At 44.0% G+C, this 17,559-nt stretch overlaps 1 protein-coding gene across 7 annotated transcripts in view; it reads right to left on the bottom strand.

Moving 5' to 3' along the window:
- Nucleotides 1-17,559, bottom strand: part of LOC117364853 (mucin-12-like) — a 132,076-nt gene that overhangs the window by 61,523 nt on the left and 52,994 nt on the right. For 6 of the 7 annotated variants that reach the window (XM_033954552.1, XM_033954555.1, XM_033954556.1 and 3 more), the window contains 2 exons: nucleotides 16,951-17,086; nucleotides 14,269-15,579 (listed from right to left, as the gene is read on the bottom strand). In XM_033954552.1, coding sequence (XP_033810443.1) covers nucleotides 14,269-15,579; nucleotides 16,951-17,004 — 1,365 coding nt within the window. In that variant the 5' untranslated portion in view covers nucleotides 17,005-17,086. Of the gene's footprint in view, nucleotides 1-14,268; nucleotides 15,580-16,950; nucleotides 17,087-17,559 lie in introns of those variants that run through there. The other variant, XM_033954558.1, reaches the window with a different exon arrangement.

Raw genomic sequence — 17,559 nt, 5'->3', positions numbered from 1 at the left:
TCAGGCAAAGAAAACCAGAAGCCAGAGGGCTGGATATCCTAGTAGAACCAAGACTAAACATCCAGTCTTGTGTGCTAGTTCCTGGCAAGTGACTGATCTGTTTTCTGAAGGGGGAAATCAGGAGGGGTACTTTACCTTTTTCCCCACTCAGATGATTCCTTCCTGGAAGACCCCTTCTATTCTCTTGTGCATTCTTGGCTGTTGGAAGAATAGACCAGAAAAGAAAGGGGGAATTACAATGTCCAAAACAAATCTGAGGGAAAATGCTCAAAGTGTTACTGTTCAAAATCCCATAGAAAATCAAAGTGTGTGTTAACACAACAAATTAAATATAACTAAAATATTTTGTATTGTGTACTTATAAATCATTGGAACAACCACAGACCTAATGGTCTCTCGATGTATGCTTTAATTACTGTATACCTCAAACTGTGGTATATTCTAGCAACCAAGTGCCATTCATGCGAGTGAATCAAATAATCAAAATATCAAAAAAGTGAACTTATCTTGTATAATATATGGCCCTAACACGTTTTGCAATAGCTGATTCAGGAGGCCAATAAAAAAAAATTATTGACTTGGGTCTGTTTTTCATCTTAAGTCAATAATTGTATATTGGCCTCCTGAATCAGCTATTTCAAAACATGTCAGGGCCATATATTATACAAGATAATCAAATATCAAAAAAGTGAACTTATTTGATTCACTTATATGAATGGCACTTGGGTGCTGGCCTATGCCACAGTTTGAGGTGTACAGTAATTAATACATGCATTGAGAGACCATTAGGTTCATTTACAACTTTGTAGTTGTTCCAATGATTTATGAGTACACAATATAAAATATTTTAGTTATATTAAATGTAACTTATTTTGTTAGCACACTTTGAAGTTTGATTTTCTGTTGGGAGAATAGGGCAACATAGCAAGGATACTTCTTAGTGTCAATGTTTGTTGGTGCCAAAGAGGCCTGCATAGGAGACTTATGTTGGAGTTCGTAGGCCCTGCGAGTTCATTATTGGAGGGCACAGGTCCTCTTGAGGGATCTATTTCTTCAGCCTTCTTCCTCCACAAAAGATTGGTATGAAAATTAACTTATAACTCTCATAGAAGGCAGAGGCTGGCTCTGAGAAAGAGGCACAGAAGCGCTCTCTCGCTACTCTTGCAGATGAAATACTCTCTTCCAGAGAGATGAGCATGCAAGACTGCTATTTGAAACCTGGGTTTAGTCCTGAGGGCTCAGGCCTCCCTATCAAGCCTCACAAGGTAGCATCTCTTTGATCTTGAGGTAGAGGTTAGTCTCCTTGGGTAATTTTAAAGGAAAGCATTTCTCTGTGCCCAACATTCTCCTCCTCCTAAGGACGGTGTATTGTTCTGAGAGAATCGGGCTTTCTGTTTTCAATTATTTAAAAAAATTAAAAAAAAAAGTCAGTTGTTGGTAACATTTGAGATGTTTTGTAAGTGCCCAGGTTCTTCTAAATTTTGAGATGCAGCTTTCTTTTTCTATTAGTGTGTCCTAATAATACACAGTGGTCTTCTAAGACATTTGGCAAAGAGTAAACATCTGTCAAAGTGTGGAGCATATAATCATCTTGGATCACACCAACAAAAGCTGTCAAGTCTCAGAGGACTTGCTAGCCTACACAATCAAAGTGTAGGCGTCCTTGTAGGCAGAGTTAGTCTAACTTCCAGAGGATACTGGTAGGATAATGCCCTTGCCTTTATTGTACCCCCTCCTCTAAATGCCTCAGCATGGGTATGAAGGAGATCCAATAACTATCATGGCTTCCTCCCACCCATTTTAAGTAGAGCTTGGGTCCATTCCACTCATTTGGATTGATATGGCATGGATGTGAAATGGAAATTTGGACTTACCTGCTAATTTCCTTTCCTTGAGTCATGCCAGACCAATCCAGAACCCACTCATGGAAGCTATGGTATGCAAAGGTTCTCAGTATGACATATTCAGAAAGCTAAGAGAGTATGTGGTAGCCCACTATGAAGGTGTATGGCATTCTCATTCATGGGTTAGTGTCTATGCACCAGGTTTGGCTTTAGAAGTAAACTCAAAGCCCAAAACATGAGAATTGCTTTCAATATTCTTAGCTTTGATATAGGATACTGAGGAGCTGAAGGCAGCTCTATAAGGGGAGTGAAGTCAGATCTGAGCTTTGTCTAGCGCTATCAGCTGGCAGGGGACCTACAGATTCTTCTGGTAAGAGTCTAGGAAAAGAAATTTAACAGGTAAATCCAAAATTTCCCCGTTTTATTCAGGCATTTCCAGATTTATCTTCATGGGGAAATGGCACCAGTTTCTACATCAATAAAATAATATTTATTTATTTATTTTAAAAATTTCTATACCGTTTAAAACTAAATGGTTTACATCATTTACATACATAAGAACATAAGAAGTTGCCTCCGCTGAGTCAGACCAGAGGTCCATCGCGCCCAGCGGTCCGCTCCCGCGGTGGCCCATCAGGCCCATTGCCTGAGCAGTGGTCCTAGACTATTTTTCTAATCTATCTCTACTCCTATCCCTATCCTTAATTCTTATCTGTACCCCTCAATTCCCTTGTTCTCTAGGAACCTATCCAAACCTTCTTTGAAGCCATGTAACTTGTTCTAGCCTATCACAGCTTCTGGAAGTGCGTTCCACATATCCACCACCCTCTGGGTGAAAAAGTACTTCCTAGCGTTTGTTCTAAACCTGTCCCCTTTCAATTTCTCTGAGTGCCACCTTGTACTTGTGCTTCCCCATAATCTGAAGAATCTGTCCCTGTCCACTTTTTCTATGTCCTTCAGGATCTTGAAGGTTTCTATCATGTCTCCTCTAAGTCTCCGCTTCTCAAGGGAGAATAGCCCCAGCTTTTTTAGCCTGTCAGTATATGAGAGGTTTTCCATACCCTTTATCAGTTTAGTTGCTCTTCTCTGGACTCCCTCGAGTACTGCCATGTCTTTCTTGAGGTGTGGCGACCAATACTGGACACAACCAGATGTGGGCGCACCATTGCGCGATAAAGTGGCAGGATGACTTCCTTTGTCCTGGCCGTGATGCCCTTCTTAATGATTCCAAGCATTTTGTTTGCTTTCCTTGAGGCTGTGGCGCATTGTGCCGATGCCTTCAGTGTTGTATCCACCATTACTCCCAGGTCTCTTTCAAGGTTACTTACCCCCAGCAGTGATCCCCCCATTTTGTAGCTGAACATCGGGTTCTTTTTTCCTACATGCATGACCTTACACTTCCCTATGTTAAAACTCATTTGCCACTTATTGGCCCACTCTTCCAGTGTCGTCAGATCCTTTTGGAGATTTTCACAGTCTTCCGTTGTTTCAACCCTGCTGTATAGTTTGGTGTCGTCTGCAAATTTAATGACCTCGCATTTTGTTCCCGCCTCCAGGTCATTTATAAATATATTGAAAAGGAGCGGTCCCAACACCGACCCCTGCGGCACCCCGCTCGTGACCCATTTCCAATCTGAATAGTGACCCTTCACTCCAACCCTCTGTTTTCTGCCTGCCAGCCAGTTTTTGATCCATCGGTGGACCTCCCCTTGTACCCCGTGGTTCCATAGTTTCTTAAGCAGTCTTTCGTGTGGTACCTTGTCGAAGGCCTTTTGGAAGTCAAGGTAAATGATATCTATGGATTCCCCTTTATCCACCTGTTTGTTCACCCCTTCAAAGAAGTGTAATAGGTTAGTGAGGCATGACCTACTCTTGCAGAAACCATGCTGCCTTGATTTAAGCTGTCCATTGGCTTCGATGTGTTCACAGATGCTGTCCTTGATCAGCGCTTCCATCATCTTTCCCGGGACCGAGGTCAAGCTCACCGGCCTGTAGTTTCCCGGGTCGCCCCTCGAACCCTTCTTGAAGATTGGCGTGACATTTGCTATTTTCCAGTCCTCTGGGATCTCTCCAGTTTTTAAGGATAGGTTGCATATTTGTCGAAGTGGCTCTGCTATTTCGTTCCTCAGTTCCTTGAGTACCCTTGGGTGAAAGCCGTCTGGACCTGGTGATTTGTCGCTCTTTAGCCTGTCTATCTGCCTGAGGACATCCTCTTGGCTTACCTCTAGTTGGGCCAGCTTATCTTCCTGATCACCATTTACGATCTCTTCTGGCTCCGGAATGTTGGATGTGTCCTCTCTCGTGAAGACTGACGTGAAGAACTCATTTAACTTGTCAGCCATCTCTTTTTCCTCTTTTACCACCCCCTTTCTGTCTCCATCGTCCAAGGGTCCCACTTCCTCCCTTGCTGGTTGCTTCCCCTTAATGTATCTGAAGAACGATTTGAAGTTTGTTGCTTCCCCCGCTAATTTCTCTTCATATTCTCTTTTTGCTTTCCTAACCACTCGGTGGCACTCTTTCTGGTGTTTTTTATGCTCCTTTAGGTTGTTCTTTGATTGATCCTTTTTCCATTTGCTGAACGATGCTTTCTTGTCACTTATCGCCTTCCTCACTGCATTTGTTATCCACACTGGGTTTTTCGTTCTGTTTTTTTTGCACCCTTTCCTGAATTTGGGGACGCACAGGTTCTGTGCTTCGTGTACCACGCCCTTGAGTAGGGTCCAGGCTTTTTCTACGGACTCCGTCTTCCTTGCGTTGTTGAGTTTCTTTCCCACCATTTTCCTCATGGCATCATAATTCCCTTTTTTGAAGTTGAGTGTTGTTGTTGCGGTCCTTTTCACCTTCGATGATACAATTTCTAACCTGCACTGGATCGTATTGTGATCGCTGTTCCCCAGTGGTCCTAGTACTGCCACCTCCTTTGCGGGTCCCCCTAGTCCGTTGAAGATTAGGTCAAGAGTGGCATCTCCCCGTGTTGGTTCCATGACCAGTTGTTCCAAGAAACAGTCCCTTGTGGCTTCCAGGAATTTGGCCTCCCTTGTGCAGTTTGAGTGCCCGATACTCCAGTCTATCCCAGGGTAGTTGAAATCCCCCATCACCATCACCCTTCCGCTTTTGCTTACCTGCCTCAGTTCAGCTTCCAGGTCCTGGTCGATCTCTTCCGATTGCCCAGGTGGTCGATAGTACAGACCTAATTTTGTGTCTGCTCCAGATCCTCCCGGTAGCTTGACCCATAGTGATTCTAAGCCATCAGCCCCTACTGTTGTTTCAATCCTGGTTGAAGGTATGGATTCCTTTATGTATAGCGCTATTCCTCCACCCTTTTTGTGTGTCCTGTCCCTCCTGTAGAGTTTGTACCCTGGTATGGCCACATCCCATTTGTTGTCATCAGTCCACCACGTTTCTGTGACTCCAATTATGTCTAAGTCCTTTTTGCTGGCTATGACTTCCAGCTCTCCCATTTTGGCCCTCAGCATTGGTATATAGACAAAGTAAGTCCCGGTTGGTTGCCTTCCCTGCTGGTTTTGCTCGTGGTCTGGTTCTTATGCCATCCCCCTCATGGGCTGCTGGACCTAGAGCCTCGCCTTGGTCATCCTCCTCCTGTAGTGTGCCTGTTTCGTCCTCAGCCTGATTCCCCGTTTTTAGTTGTCCCTCTGGTTCCGGTTGCTCTCTGTTGTTACTGCCCACAAGTTTCCTCTGCTCCCTGGGCCCCTGCATAGCGCTCTTAGGTCCTTTTTCCAATAATTTCCACTCAGTCCCGAGCCCCTGCATAGCGTCCTTAGGTCCTTTTTCCAATAATTCCCACTCAGTCCCGAGCCCTTGTTTACAGTGTCCTTGCTCAATATCTTTAGTTGATACCTTTGTCCGATGTGTCGAGGTCAGATCGACTATCGGCTTTCCCCTTTTTCTCAGTTTAAAGCCAAGTCTATGCCGCTCTGGACGTTGCGTGCCAGCATCCTCATCCCAGCCGTGCTCAGATGCAGTCCGTCTCTCCTATAGAGCTTGTTCTTCCCCAAGAAAGTAGTCCAGTTCCGAATAAAGTGGAAACCTTCCTCTTCACACCATCTCCTCAGCCAACCGTTGATTGCTTGCAGCTCACTCTGCCTCCTTGCGTCTGCTCTCGGTACTGGCAGGATCTCCGAGAAAGCAATCCTTCGTGTCCTCGTCTTCAGTTTCCTCCCCAGGATCCTGAACTGGTCAGTTAGTGTAGTCCTGTTGTAGTTCCTCCTGCTGACGTCGTTGGTTCCTATGTGGATTACTACAGCTGTCTCCTCCGTTTCAGCTCCCTCCAGGATTCTCTCAATTCTGTCGATGACGTCCTTCGTTCTTGCCCCTGGGAGACATGTCACCAGTCGGTCCTCTCTCCCTCCGGCTATATGACTGTCCACTTCTCTCAGGATTGAATCTCCCACTACAATAGCAGATTTCCCCTTCCTCAGCTGTCTCTCTGGTCTCAGGTCTGTGTCAGTAGCGCAGTCTGCTAGTCCTTCCTCTTGGCTCTTTTGGGTCTCCGTCTCATCTGCCTGTCCAGATTCTCCGCAAGGTCCTCCTCCTATGGCGTTTGGTTCTCTTCTGATGTGCTGGTGGTCCTGTGCTTCCACCATCCTGCAGGCCTCCTCGATGAATTTCTCCAGCTCTCTAACTTGTTCTGTGATGTGGTTTTCTCTGGTGGTGTCTTCAATTGACCAGCACTGTCCCTCTATGGTGCAGAGTCCCTCCAGCTCCTGGACTCTAACCTGCAGTCTCCCGACCTCCTTCTTCAGGCTCTCCAGTTCCTGGCATCGACTGCACATGTATGCCTGTCTCCCAGAGGGGACCCTAAGCCGCGCATGCGCACTCCCACCTGCGTGCTCCCGTTTTCTGTGAGCTGTAGGGCACCGCAGGTAGGAGTGCGCATGCGCGCGAATCTCTCTTTCTCTTCCCCCCGAGGCGGATGTCAGCCGCGGCGGCTGTCAGCTCTCTATCTGCCATCGCATACAGTTCAAGATCTTATTTCTGACCTACAAGTGTGTTCATTCTGCTGCCCCTCAATTTCTCTCCTCACTTCTATCTCCTTATACACCTCCAAGAGAACTCCATTCCTCAGTTAAGTCATTCTTAACGTTACCCTTCTCCTCCACTGCCAACTCCAAACTTCGTTCCTTTTATCTAGCTGCCCCCTAAGCCTGGAATAAATTACCTGAGTTTGTCTGTCAAGCCCCTTCCCTTGTTTAAAAGCAGACTGAAAACCCACCTTTTTGATATAGCTTTCAATCCTTAACTCTACTCCTCTGCCCTCCAAACCAGCCCGCCGATTAACCGTTCCCCTTAACTGTATCCATGATATCTTGTTTGTCTGCCTTGCCGATTTAGATTGTAAGCTCTTTTGAGCAGGGACCGTTTTCTTTGTGACTCTGTGTAGCGCTGTGTGCATCTGGTAGCACTATAGAGATAATTAATAGTAGTAGTAGTAGCAGCGCTGTTTCAGTTCCTACTGGATTGAACTGCATCTGTTCACAACCAAGGAGTACGGTTAGAACAGTATTTTAGGGGGGGAATCAGCCTCTTGAGGGATTAGTTTTGGGCCTCGCCTGGATAAGGGAACAGATCCAGAGAGATCTTAAACCCCTTTGTAAAAGAAACCTAGTTCATCTGTGGCTAGTAATACATAATAGATGGGATGGAGAACAGAGTGTATTCCACATTGGCAGCTCTGCATTGGGAAACCAAGGTTTGCAGTGGGGGATGAAAGAGGGGATACTGAAAGGTAGGAAAGATTGGGCTTAAATCTTTAGGGACTTTTTCTAGGGCACGGAGATGGTGTCTTTTGCGTATTTACAGGACAGATACTGTCTTCCCCAGGGGACTTCTTGACCTATATGCAGCCCATTTAGACACAGGGCTGGCTGGGAGCTTCCCCCGATACTGACTGAACATTGGGGAAACTTATGGCTGTTATTGGGAAGGATTCCCAGATCTTTATCAGCTCTGCACACCTACTTGAGAGGTTTGGAGAAATTTAGATGTTCATATATGATAAAATGAGAGACAGATTTGGGCTTGAGGCTTACTGAGAAGGACTAGGACCAGATATGTCAGGAAGTACGAAAGGCATCTTCCTGTATTTTGATAAAAGAAAATGTTATCATGGTGGTACTACACCCCAGAAAGGTTACATGCTGTTTGCCCCTCCTGTCTGACAAGTGCTGGAGATGTGGCAGTCATGTAGGAACCTTTCTGATTATTTGGTGGTCATAAAGAGTGTTTCAAATGTTTTGGCAGAGAGTAACCTCCTATTTGAAACGATGGCTTAATGCACAAGTTCCTCTGGACACATGGGACTGCCTGCTGGGGCTTCAAAATATGAAAACATTTTATTGGCAAACTCAATTACTCTGGCTTGTCCTGTCAACTGCGAAGTGTTTAATAGCATCTCACCGCAGAAAAAAAGAGTGGCTCCCATTGAAGAGGACTGGAAAGTGCAACTTCAACAGTTAGTGCAATTGGAATGTGGGGCTGACCAGAGAAAAGATATTTATGAGACACACCAAAAAGCTTGGACTTTGATTTATGCCAAACTCAGTGATCTTACATAAGCTGTAATAAAGGTGAGGGGAGAGGGAGTTTGGGCCGAGTTTCATGTGGGTGTTCTGAAGGAAAACCTGAACACCCCTGGATCATTCAGTGGATGTTGTTGGGGAAGTAGGGGGGGAGAATTGGCAGGGATTTTGCAGATTGTTTATAGTTAAGAATTCTGTAAAGGTGTCTATTTTGGGGGTTGTTGATGCATAGCTCTGCTTTGTTGTTTGCAGAGAGATCAACTGCACATTGATTTATGTTCTTGGAAAATTCAATAAAAATTTAAAGTGGAAAATTAATAAGGAGATAAAGCAGCTTTTAAACTAAAATGGGAGGGAAAGCCAACAGTCGGCTAGGAGTGGACAAAATTTACAAGTTAGAATACACATTTTTGTGGATATCTTTTGTTTCATGAGTAAATCAAGGAAAATTTTTGTTATTTACCTGCAATTACATCACTTTCTTTTCCAGAGATAAATTAAAAAAAAAAAAAAAGATTTGACATTGATATGTGAACATTTAAGAAAGAACTGAATATTTCATGGGGTGTCCTTATTTTTTCACATGACTGTTTAGTGAAACTAGAAAAAGTTCAAAAAAGAGCAACCAAGATGATAAAGGGGATGGAATTCCTCTCATATGAGGAAAGACTCAAGAGTTAGAGACAGCCAAGGGGAGATATAATTGAACTGTACAGAATCCTGAGTAGTGTAGAACAGATACAAGTGGATCGATTTTTTACTCCATCAAAAATTACAAAGACTAGGGGACACTCGATGAAATTACAGGGAGATAATTTTAAAACCAATAGGAGGAAATATATTTTCAATAAGAGAACAGTTAAGTTCTGGAATGCATTGCCAGAGGATGTGGTAAGAGCGGTTAACATAGATTTGGACAAGTTTCTGAAGGAAAAGTCCATAGTCCGCTGTCGATCCGGCCAACTACCAAAACCTACATGGCTCTTACTTAAATATAAGATCCATGAGGAACAAGTCCATACTAATTAAGGACTGGCTGAAAGAAACCAACCCTGACTTCGCCCTATTTACAGAAACATGGCTATTATCCGACAACGATATTATTATCCAAGACTGCCTTCCCCCAGGCTTAAAAATTTTATCGCTAGGACCTGGGGTAGGGGGGGGAGGCCTAGCCATAATTTTTAAAGACAACCTACACTGCTCTATTCTAAACTCAAAATCCACTCCCAACCTCGAAATTCTTTCAGTCTCACTTTCATCCAAATCCCTAACGGCTGCGTTAACAACAACTTTGTTTTATGTTCCACCAAAAAAATGGAACCTTGCCAAGGACGACTTCTTCGAATTCTTACTAACTAACTCTCTATCTAGCCCTTACAACCTACTATGTGGAGATATTAATATCCACCTTGAAAAAATAGACCAACCTGAAACCAAAGAACTCTGGTCACTCATCTCTTCACTAGGGTACCTCAAACCCCCCCCCCCTCCCCAGTTAAAACCCATCAAAAAGGCCGTCAGTTAGATTTTGTTTCTTTCTCCTCTCGAGAGCTACCCAACCCCAAAATTATCTGGAAACAAGAACACTGGACCGACTCACTATGGTCGGATCACAGTCTCTGCAATTTTGAACTTGACTGCCAACTAAAAACTACGAATCCAACAAATAATATCCCAAAAACAAGAAATAAAAAATTCCATACCAGCAGAGGTAATATAAATCCTGTAGAATTCTGGTCTCACTATGAGATCATATCAGAACAAAACAAACAAACCGATCAATTCATGAACTCCTGGATTACTGATAGCACCAATATCCTAAATAAAATGGCTCCCATCAAAACCCGCAGAAAGAGACTTAAAAACCTAGAGGGCTGGTTTGACACAGAACTGCTAATGCTTAAGAGAGACCTAAGAAAATCAGAAAGACTTTGGCGAAAATCAGGAATGCAAGAGCACAGAACCGCCTGGAGATTAAAAGTAAAAACCTACAAAAATTGAACCAAAGAAAAACGCAAAAACTTCTATGCCCTCAAAATCGGCGACATTTCAACCAACAGCAGCAACCTTTTTAAGCTGGTAAATGATCTATACAATATAGAAACATTTATCAACACACCCGAAGAGACCACTCTAACAGCAAACAGCTTGGCGGATTTCTTCATCTCCAAAATACAAAAACTAAGATCCTCTCTTACCGACCCAACCAAGCCCCACTGGTGTTACCCCATTCTACCAGACTCAGGCAATTCCAGAGCTGACCTGTTCTGGAACACATTCTTACCCATAGACTGGCAAACTTTTAGTAAACACTACAATAAGTATGCCAACTCCTACTGCAGACTGGACACCTGTCCCCTGTGACAAACCCAGGTCCGTTTCGGGTTTTGGCCAAAACAAACCCGAATCCGTACCGGGTTTTGCCCCAGTGATCAGGAGTATTCACAGTGCTCCTAGATGCAGGAGGGCTGATCAGGTGACCTGCCAATTGATTGATGAAGCTGACTTCTGCTCTGATTCTGACATGTAGGTAGAAGAGACAGGGCAGGATAAGATTAAGAGAAAAATCCTACACTCCATGCAGACCTGTCACTGTCAGAAAGCTTATTCAGTTTGAACAGCCTGTTAAAATCAGGGCTAGGGAGAAACCTGCCTGTAATAGCAGGAAGCAAGCCGGTGTGTGGAAAACCCTTCCCCCCCACCTTCTCAGAGGGGGAGTGGTTATCCACAGGATATAACTAGGCACAGGGGACACATGAGGGGGAGAGAGGAGAGACGGGAGAATGGGAAGCTGAGAGGAGGCAGTCTCTCACAGACTGTCCCATGCTGAGGCAGATGAGTTACCTCCTGTCTGGGACACTGGAGTACAGCCAGAAGGAGAAGCCATGGAGGGGCAGGGAAGCTGTGTAGGAGCTGACACTCTGCCAACACCCATGGAGACCCAGTAAGCCTAAGATTGGGATTTAATTTCTTTATGCTGCAAGCTTGTCTCTTACCCGTTTGAAGCCAGTGAAGCTCTCCTGGGAAGCCACATTTTTGAGGTTTTCTGTAAAGCAGGAATGTGTGTGTTTTCTGACAAACCATTTTGAATGTATTTCCTGTATGATGATTCAGCTGGGAAATCTCGATGGTCCTGCACAGCTGTGCCTGATTGCTACAGCAACGTTTAGAGGGAAACGTTTGCTTGATTTTGAACTCTGAATAATGCTGTGATTCTTATGTGTTCTGGACTGTTGGATAAAAGCATTACTTATCTGATTATTACTGCTCTGGTGAAGAGAACTGTATTTCTTGACTGATTAAAGTCCAGAAGCAGGGGACTGTACACAAGGCAGTGCTGACCCAGATTCAACTGCCTAATTATATTATTGTGAACCTTTGTATTTCATGCAATATCAGTCCATCTTGAACTACAAGGCTGTTGCCTATATTTTTTTGATTTATTCAACCAGTGGTTGAAATAAAGTTTATTTTTGCTTTGCCATTTCTGACTAAGATGCCTTTATACTTTGCATGCTGATAAGTTTAGAATGTGCCTGTTCTAAAGACCTGAAGGATCCCTTAGTGGAAAGGGACACGTCGGGTTTCAGCTTTGGTCACATTCCCAGGTGCTCGCTGCGCCTTACAGGAGCCCGGGTTGTGACACCCCCTAATATCATGAAATCGGCCCCTGTCAATTTTAAGGCCAAAATGCTGACTTGGATCAACTCTCTACTATCCTCGGGGAAGTTCCCAGTAGAACAAGGGCACATTATGATTACACCAATTAAGAAAAATACTTAAGAGCCTTCTAACACGGCTTCCAACTTTAGAACTATCGCCAACATCCCCCTGGTTACCAAAATAGCAGAAGGGATAGTAAACACCAAACTCACCACATACTTAGAAAAACACAATATCTTGCACGACAACCAATCCGGCTTCCGGTCAGGTCACAGTACTGAAACAATTTTAGCTTCCCTGCTCGATTACCTTCATCAACTATTCAGCCAAGGCTCTTGTGCTCTAATATTGCAACTCGATCTAAGTAGCGCATTTGACTTGGTTGACCACTCCACTCTACTAGACTGTCTGACTTCTATTGGAATCTCAGGTCATGTTCTCAATTGGTTCCATGGATTCCTGACAACAAGAACCTACAAGGTGTTCAAGGACGATACTACCTCCTACAGCTGGGACAACCCTTGTGGAGTCCCACAAGGCTCCCCCCTGTCCCCTACCCTATTTAACATCTACCTTGTCTCCCTAGGAAATCTCCTACAAAGCTTAAAGCTCAAATTTTTCATCTACGCAGACGACATCACAATAATCATTCCGCTCTCTTACTTTACCTCAGAGTTTCTAAACTCGCTATCTTTCACCCTAAATCAGATCAAACTTTGGATGTCAGCGTTTAGACTAAAGCTAAACCCAGAAAAAACTAAACTCTTCTTAGTATCCCCAAACGACAAAATTAAGGAAACTACGATACACATCAATGGACTTGACTACTCTATTGAGCAATCATTAAAAATACTAGGTGTCACTTTAGACAAGCATCTCACACTGGAGAAACACACTGACCTAGTATTTAAGAAAAGCATCTCGGTGCTCTGGAAACTCCGCACCATTAAAAAATACTTTGATGACACCTCCTTTCGTCTGCTGGTCCAATCTTCCATTCTTAGTGTCCTGGACTACTGTAACATCATTTATCTAGGCACCTTCAAGAAAATCACTAGGAAGCTGAGACTGGTCCAAAATACCGCCATCCGCCTTATCTTTGGCCTGAAGAAATGGGAACACATATCCCCTTTCTACCACAAGTTGCACTGGCTGCCATTCGAATCCAGAGTTCTATTTAAGTTCTCTTGCATCTGCTACAAAACCGTATCTGGTATGTCACCAGCCTATCTTTACCCCCACTTCAACCTGAACTATAATAAGAAGAGCTCCCGCAGAACAACTTTGTTCGCTTTTCCCTCACTGAAATCGTGTCACCTTAAAAGATTCCTTGAACGAACCTTCTCTTTTCAAGCGGCCAAACTAAACTCATGGCTCGCCCAAATCATACTTGACAGCTCTTCATACCTCCCCTTCAGAAAAAAGCTCAAAACTCTACTTTTTAACGGACCAAATCCCTAACGCTCCCCTCTTCCACCGTAACGTTTCCCCCTCTCCACCTTAGAAAACAGATTAAAACCCTTCTTTGCAACAGACCTATCCCTTTAATGCCCCCATTCCCCCATCTCACCCCCCCTCCCCCCTCTCCTCCTCCTTACTTTCCCGCCCGCCCCCTTCTAAGTTTGTTGCTCCCCCCCCTTTTTTCCATCTAATATGCTTTGTTCCCCCCTCTCTTAAACTCAATTGTATCCTACTACAGCACACACTGTATGTACCCCGTATTTAGCCCTACCCTCACCTAAATTGTTAATGTAAACGAGTTTGACCCTATGATTGCCTTGTTATGTTCTTCTTTTTTTTCTAATCGCACTGTATGTAATTCATCTATCTGTTGTGAACCGCCTTGAACTCCCTGGGTATGGCGGTATACAAAATAAAATATTATTATTATTATTATTATTATGCTTGCCCTGGATTGGTAGCATGGAATGTTGCTGGTATCTGAGATTTTGCCAGGTACTTGTGAACTGGATTAGCCACCATGAAGACAGGATATTGGGCTAGATGGACCAATGGTCTGACCCTGTAAGGCTATTCATATGTTCTCTGTACAGTAAACAGCCCTTTTATTAAACCTTAGTGCATGCTAAATATGAAGATGGCACACTTATTTTTAGTAAAAGGTCCCCTAAATGTGTCAAATGAAAAAAAAGTAAGGAAACTTACGAAACAATCATAAAATATGACTTTTAAAACAGTTATATATATTCAGAGCCTACCTTCTCTTGAGCAACATACCCAGAGTCTATGTCAATCTGTATATTATCGCCTTCGTGGCTCCTAGGGTACAAGGCAGTTTGACTGCAGTTCAAGCTTCTCCACTTCCTCTGGCACCTGGAGGAGAACTTAGAGAGAGCAGCTTCCTGGTTACTAACAAACAGAACTTGCTTCAAGCCTGGGAAGGGGAAGACTTGACTGAACATCTCCAATGCCTTTGCGACACTTCTTGCATAGGCTGAAGAAGCAAGAACATTCCTTTCAGATTGTAAGCAAAGAATAGCCAGTGAGGCAAAACCTTGTTTTTCTGTATAATCTAGACCAAGACATATGGCCTCAGTCAGACACTGCTCCCAACCCTGGAGAGCCCCAAACAGGTGCCCCTCAGTATTCTCAGGCACAGTCACTAGGTGGATCACCTTTTGTAACTTCCCTGTGTGAGATATGATGGTCTGAGAATAGACTGCGATCCCCTGCCTTAAGATTCGATCTTGTCCTGTAATCTCTCCCAGTATACTGGAGGACCCATGTCTATTTACATCAGATATGGAGTTGTGCTGTAGTGTGCAGATCATTGCATCCACATTGGGCACTGAATCTTCACTGTTGCCACTGTGGAGTAAAATTGTAGAGTTCCCTGTCCAGTGAAAGTGAGAATTTTGTGGAGGCATCCTAGAACCTTGCTGGAGCTTTTCTTTATCCTTGATGATCAGCTCAGCTACAATATCTTTGGCCTTTTCTATATCTTTCCTTAGCCCATGGAATAGGATAGCAGGCTCTCTCAGATCAAACTTAGCCTCTAGCTCCACCTGCATGCACGAGAGATTGAGGGTGCTTTGCAGTTCCTGGAACTGCAAAAGCTCAGAGGAACCTACGGAGACACACTCGGTGGTATATTCATGACTGTACAAAAGGCTCACAAGGTCATTTTCCACAATGGAAAAGCAGTCCTTAAACCCTACCAGGACCACCTGAAAGGATCCAGTGTCCCCATTCTGGAAGATATCGACATGCACTCTCCACCTCAGCTCTTTGAGTTTGCTTTTCAGCCAGTGCTTCATGACCTGCCACTCACACAACCCAAAGTTTTTGATGGGGATCGGGAATATCCTCTGCCGAATTAAGCCACGAATGAGCTGTTCTGCTTCTACAGCATCTTCTGGGGACGGTGCAGTTCCAAGCAGGTCTCCATCCAATTCCAACTCTATGGGAGCTCCCAAGATCCTAAACATCTCCAATACGAGCTCCTGGAGGTTCAGCGATTTCAGGAAATTCAGCTCATGCACAGAGAGTTTCATCTTCCATCGACACTTCTGGTTTAAGGCAACAGAAAAAAGAAGAAGGCAACAAGTGAGCATTTGTTTAAACAAAATGTGCTGAATTAGGAAAAAGAACAGAACAACATTGAAGGAATAATAGTTCTCCTATAACATGTACAGACAGCTGCTACCTCCAGACCTCAAAGCATAGGAGCAGGGCAGGACTAAGGCATAGGCAAACTAAGCATGTGTTTAGAGCCCAAATGTTTAGGGCAGGGGTAGGCAATTCCGGTCCTCGAGAGCCAGAGCCAGGTCGGGTTTTCAGGATATCCACAGTGAATATGTATGAGATGGATTTGCATGCACTGCCTTCTTGAGATGCAAATCTCTCTCATGCATATTCATTGTGGATATCCTGAAAACCTGACCTGGCTCTGGCTCTTGAGGACTGAAATTGCCTACCCCTGGTTTAGGAGGAGCTTTCTCAGATGTGCTACTTTAATGGCTCCCAAGGGAGATTTTTGTCCTGGTCAGTTAGTTATTGGCAGAAAGAAGAGCTAGGAGTAGAAAAGGGTGGAGGAGAAGCGGGGGAACCACTGTAGTCTACAGAGGTCGGTCTGTTATTCTCAATCTTTGTTCACTGTTCTCCAATCCAGTCAGGAAAGAGCACTTATTTGCTGCTTCCTCCTCTTGTCAATTTTCCTCTGCAGTCAGAACCACATGAAAGCTATTTTATGAGAATCTGAGATGTATCTGTATTATGATGGGGGCTCAACAGAGTTCATCCTGTCCTCAAAGTATATGTGCCTGAAGCTTCCACAGAAGTGACTTTGCTGATAGGCTTGATTTGCACCATCCTGATAAAACCTAAAAAGGGACCGATGTAAAATATCCCATTTCAGCAGCCTTTTGGATCAAAGGCAATACTGTAGATTGTTCTGCTCCTCAAGGAAAAGGAGAGCACTACTTTATGGCCAAGGCATTCTGTTATCTTTCATTAGCAGGGGCCCAACAAACAGAGAAATGGAGAGAGATGGAAGAGGAGGAAGATATGGAAGAAGCCATGTTAAATGAAGACAGGAAGGACAAGGAGATACAGTGATGAAAGCATCGAGGAGAAAAAGAAATGAGACAGGAAGGACAAGGAGATACAGTGATGAAAGCATCGAGGAGAAAAAGAAATGAAAAAGGATATGGAAGAAATTGCACGAGGCATACTGCTAGCACCAACACTACCCTCACTTCAAGTGCAAAACTGTTTTCTTTTTACTTTGATATATTAATAAGCAAATATCATGGAAGGCCACTAACTTGAGGAAATGTGGATATTTGAACATAGTCCTGGTCCAACTACAAGCCAAATGTAATGGAGAAGCAGAAAGAAGTGCATAGAAAGCACACACGGTAAAAATAAAGCAGAAATACCTTTCTGTTATGTGTTCTCTCCAGGGGATTCTGCTGGAAACCCTCCAGTGACATTACTGGCACCCGTTGCCTTCCCTACACAGGAGAACTGGACACGGTGTTAGGGGGCTATGATGCCCTGATCTGGAGCTCTCTTCTGTGCAGAGAAACAAATTTTACCATTAGTGGTGAACGCATCCCATGCTTCCTGTTTTACACATTCAGAATATAAAGTGGGATTCACCTGACCCCTGACATCCCCAATGCCAAACATGCTGAAGGAACGTTTCCAGCCCCAACACTCCCCAGATCAGGTCAGCTTCCTAGTGATTTTTTACACTTTCATACCCCCTTCTCCCCAACACCTCCAACCTTACCGTTATTAGATAATCACATTCTCCAGCAAATTCTTCCCCCAGTAAGGAAATAGGAGGTCTATATTCAGAACATGGCAGAACCATGGCAACCCAGTGGTTATTTGATTTATTGACCTTTTAGGAACAAAACAGATGATAACAAATAGACCAATCAACCAACCCAACCAGTCTGCTCAGTTAATCCTGTCCACCATACCAAGCTGTCAGTTGCACAGCTTGGCCATACGTGAACAGCCACCCTTCCAAGACAAAT

This window comes from Geotrypetes seraphini, chromosome 8, assembly GCF_902459505.1.
Source record: "Geotrypetes seraphini chromosome 8, aGeoSer1.1, whole genome shotgun sequence".
Lineage (NCBI taxonomy): Eukaryota > Metazoa > Chordata > Amphibia > Gymnophiona > Dermophiidae > Geotrypetes > Geotrypetes seraphini.
The sequence above is the reverse complement of the archived record's forward strand: the minus strand, read 5'-3'. Positions and strand labels throughout refer to the sequence as shown.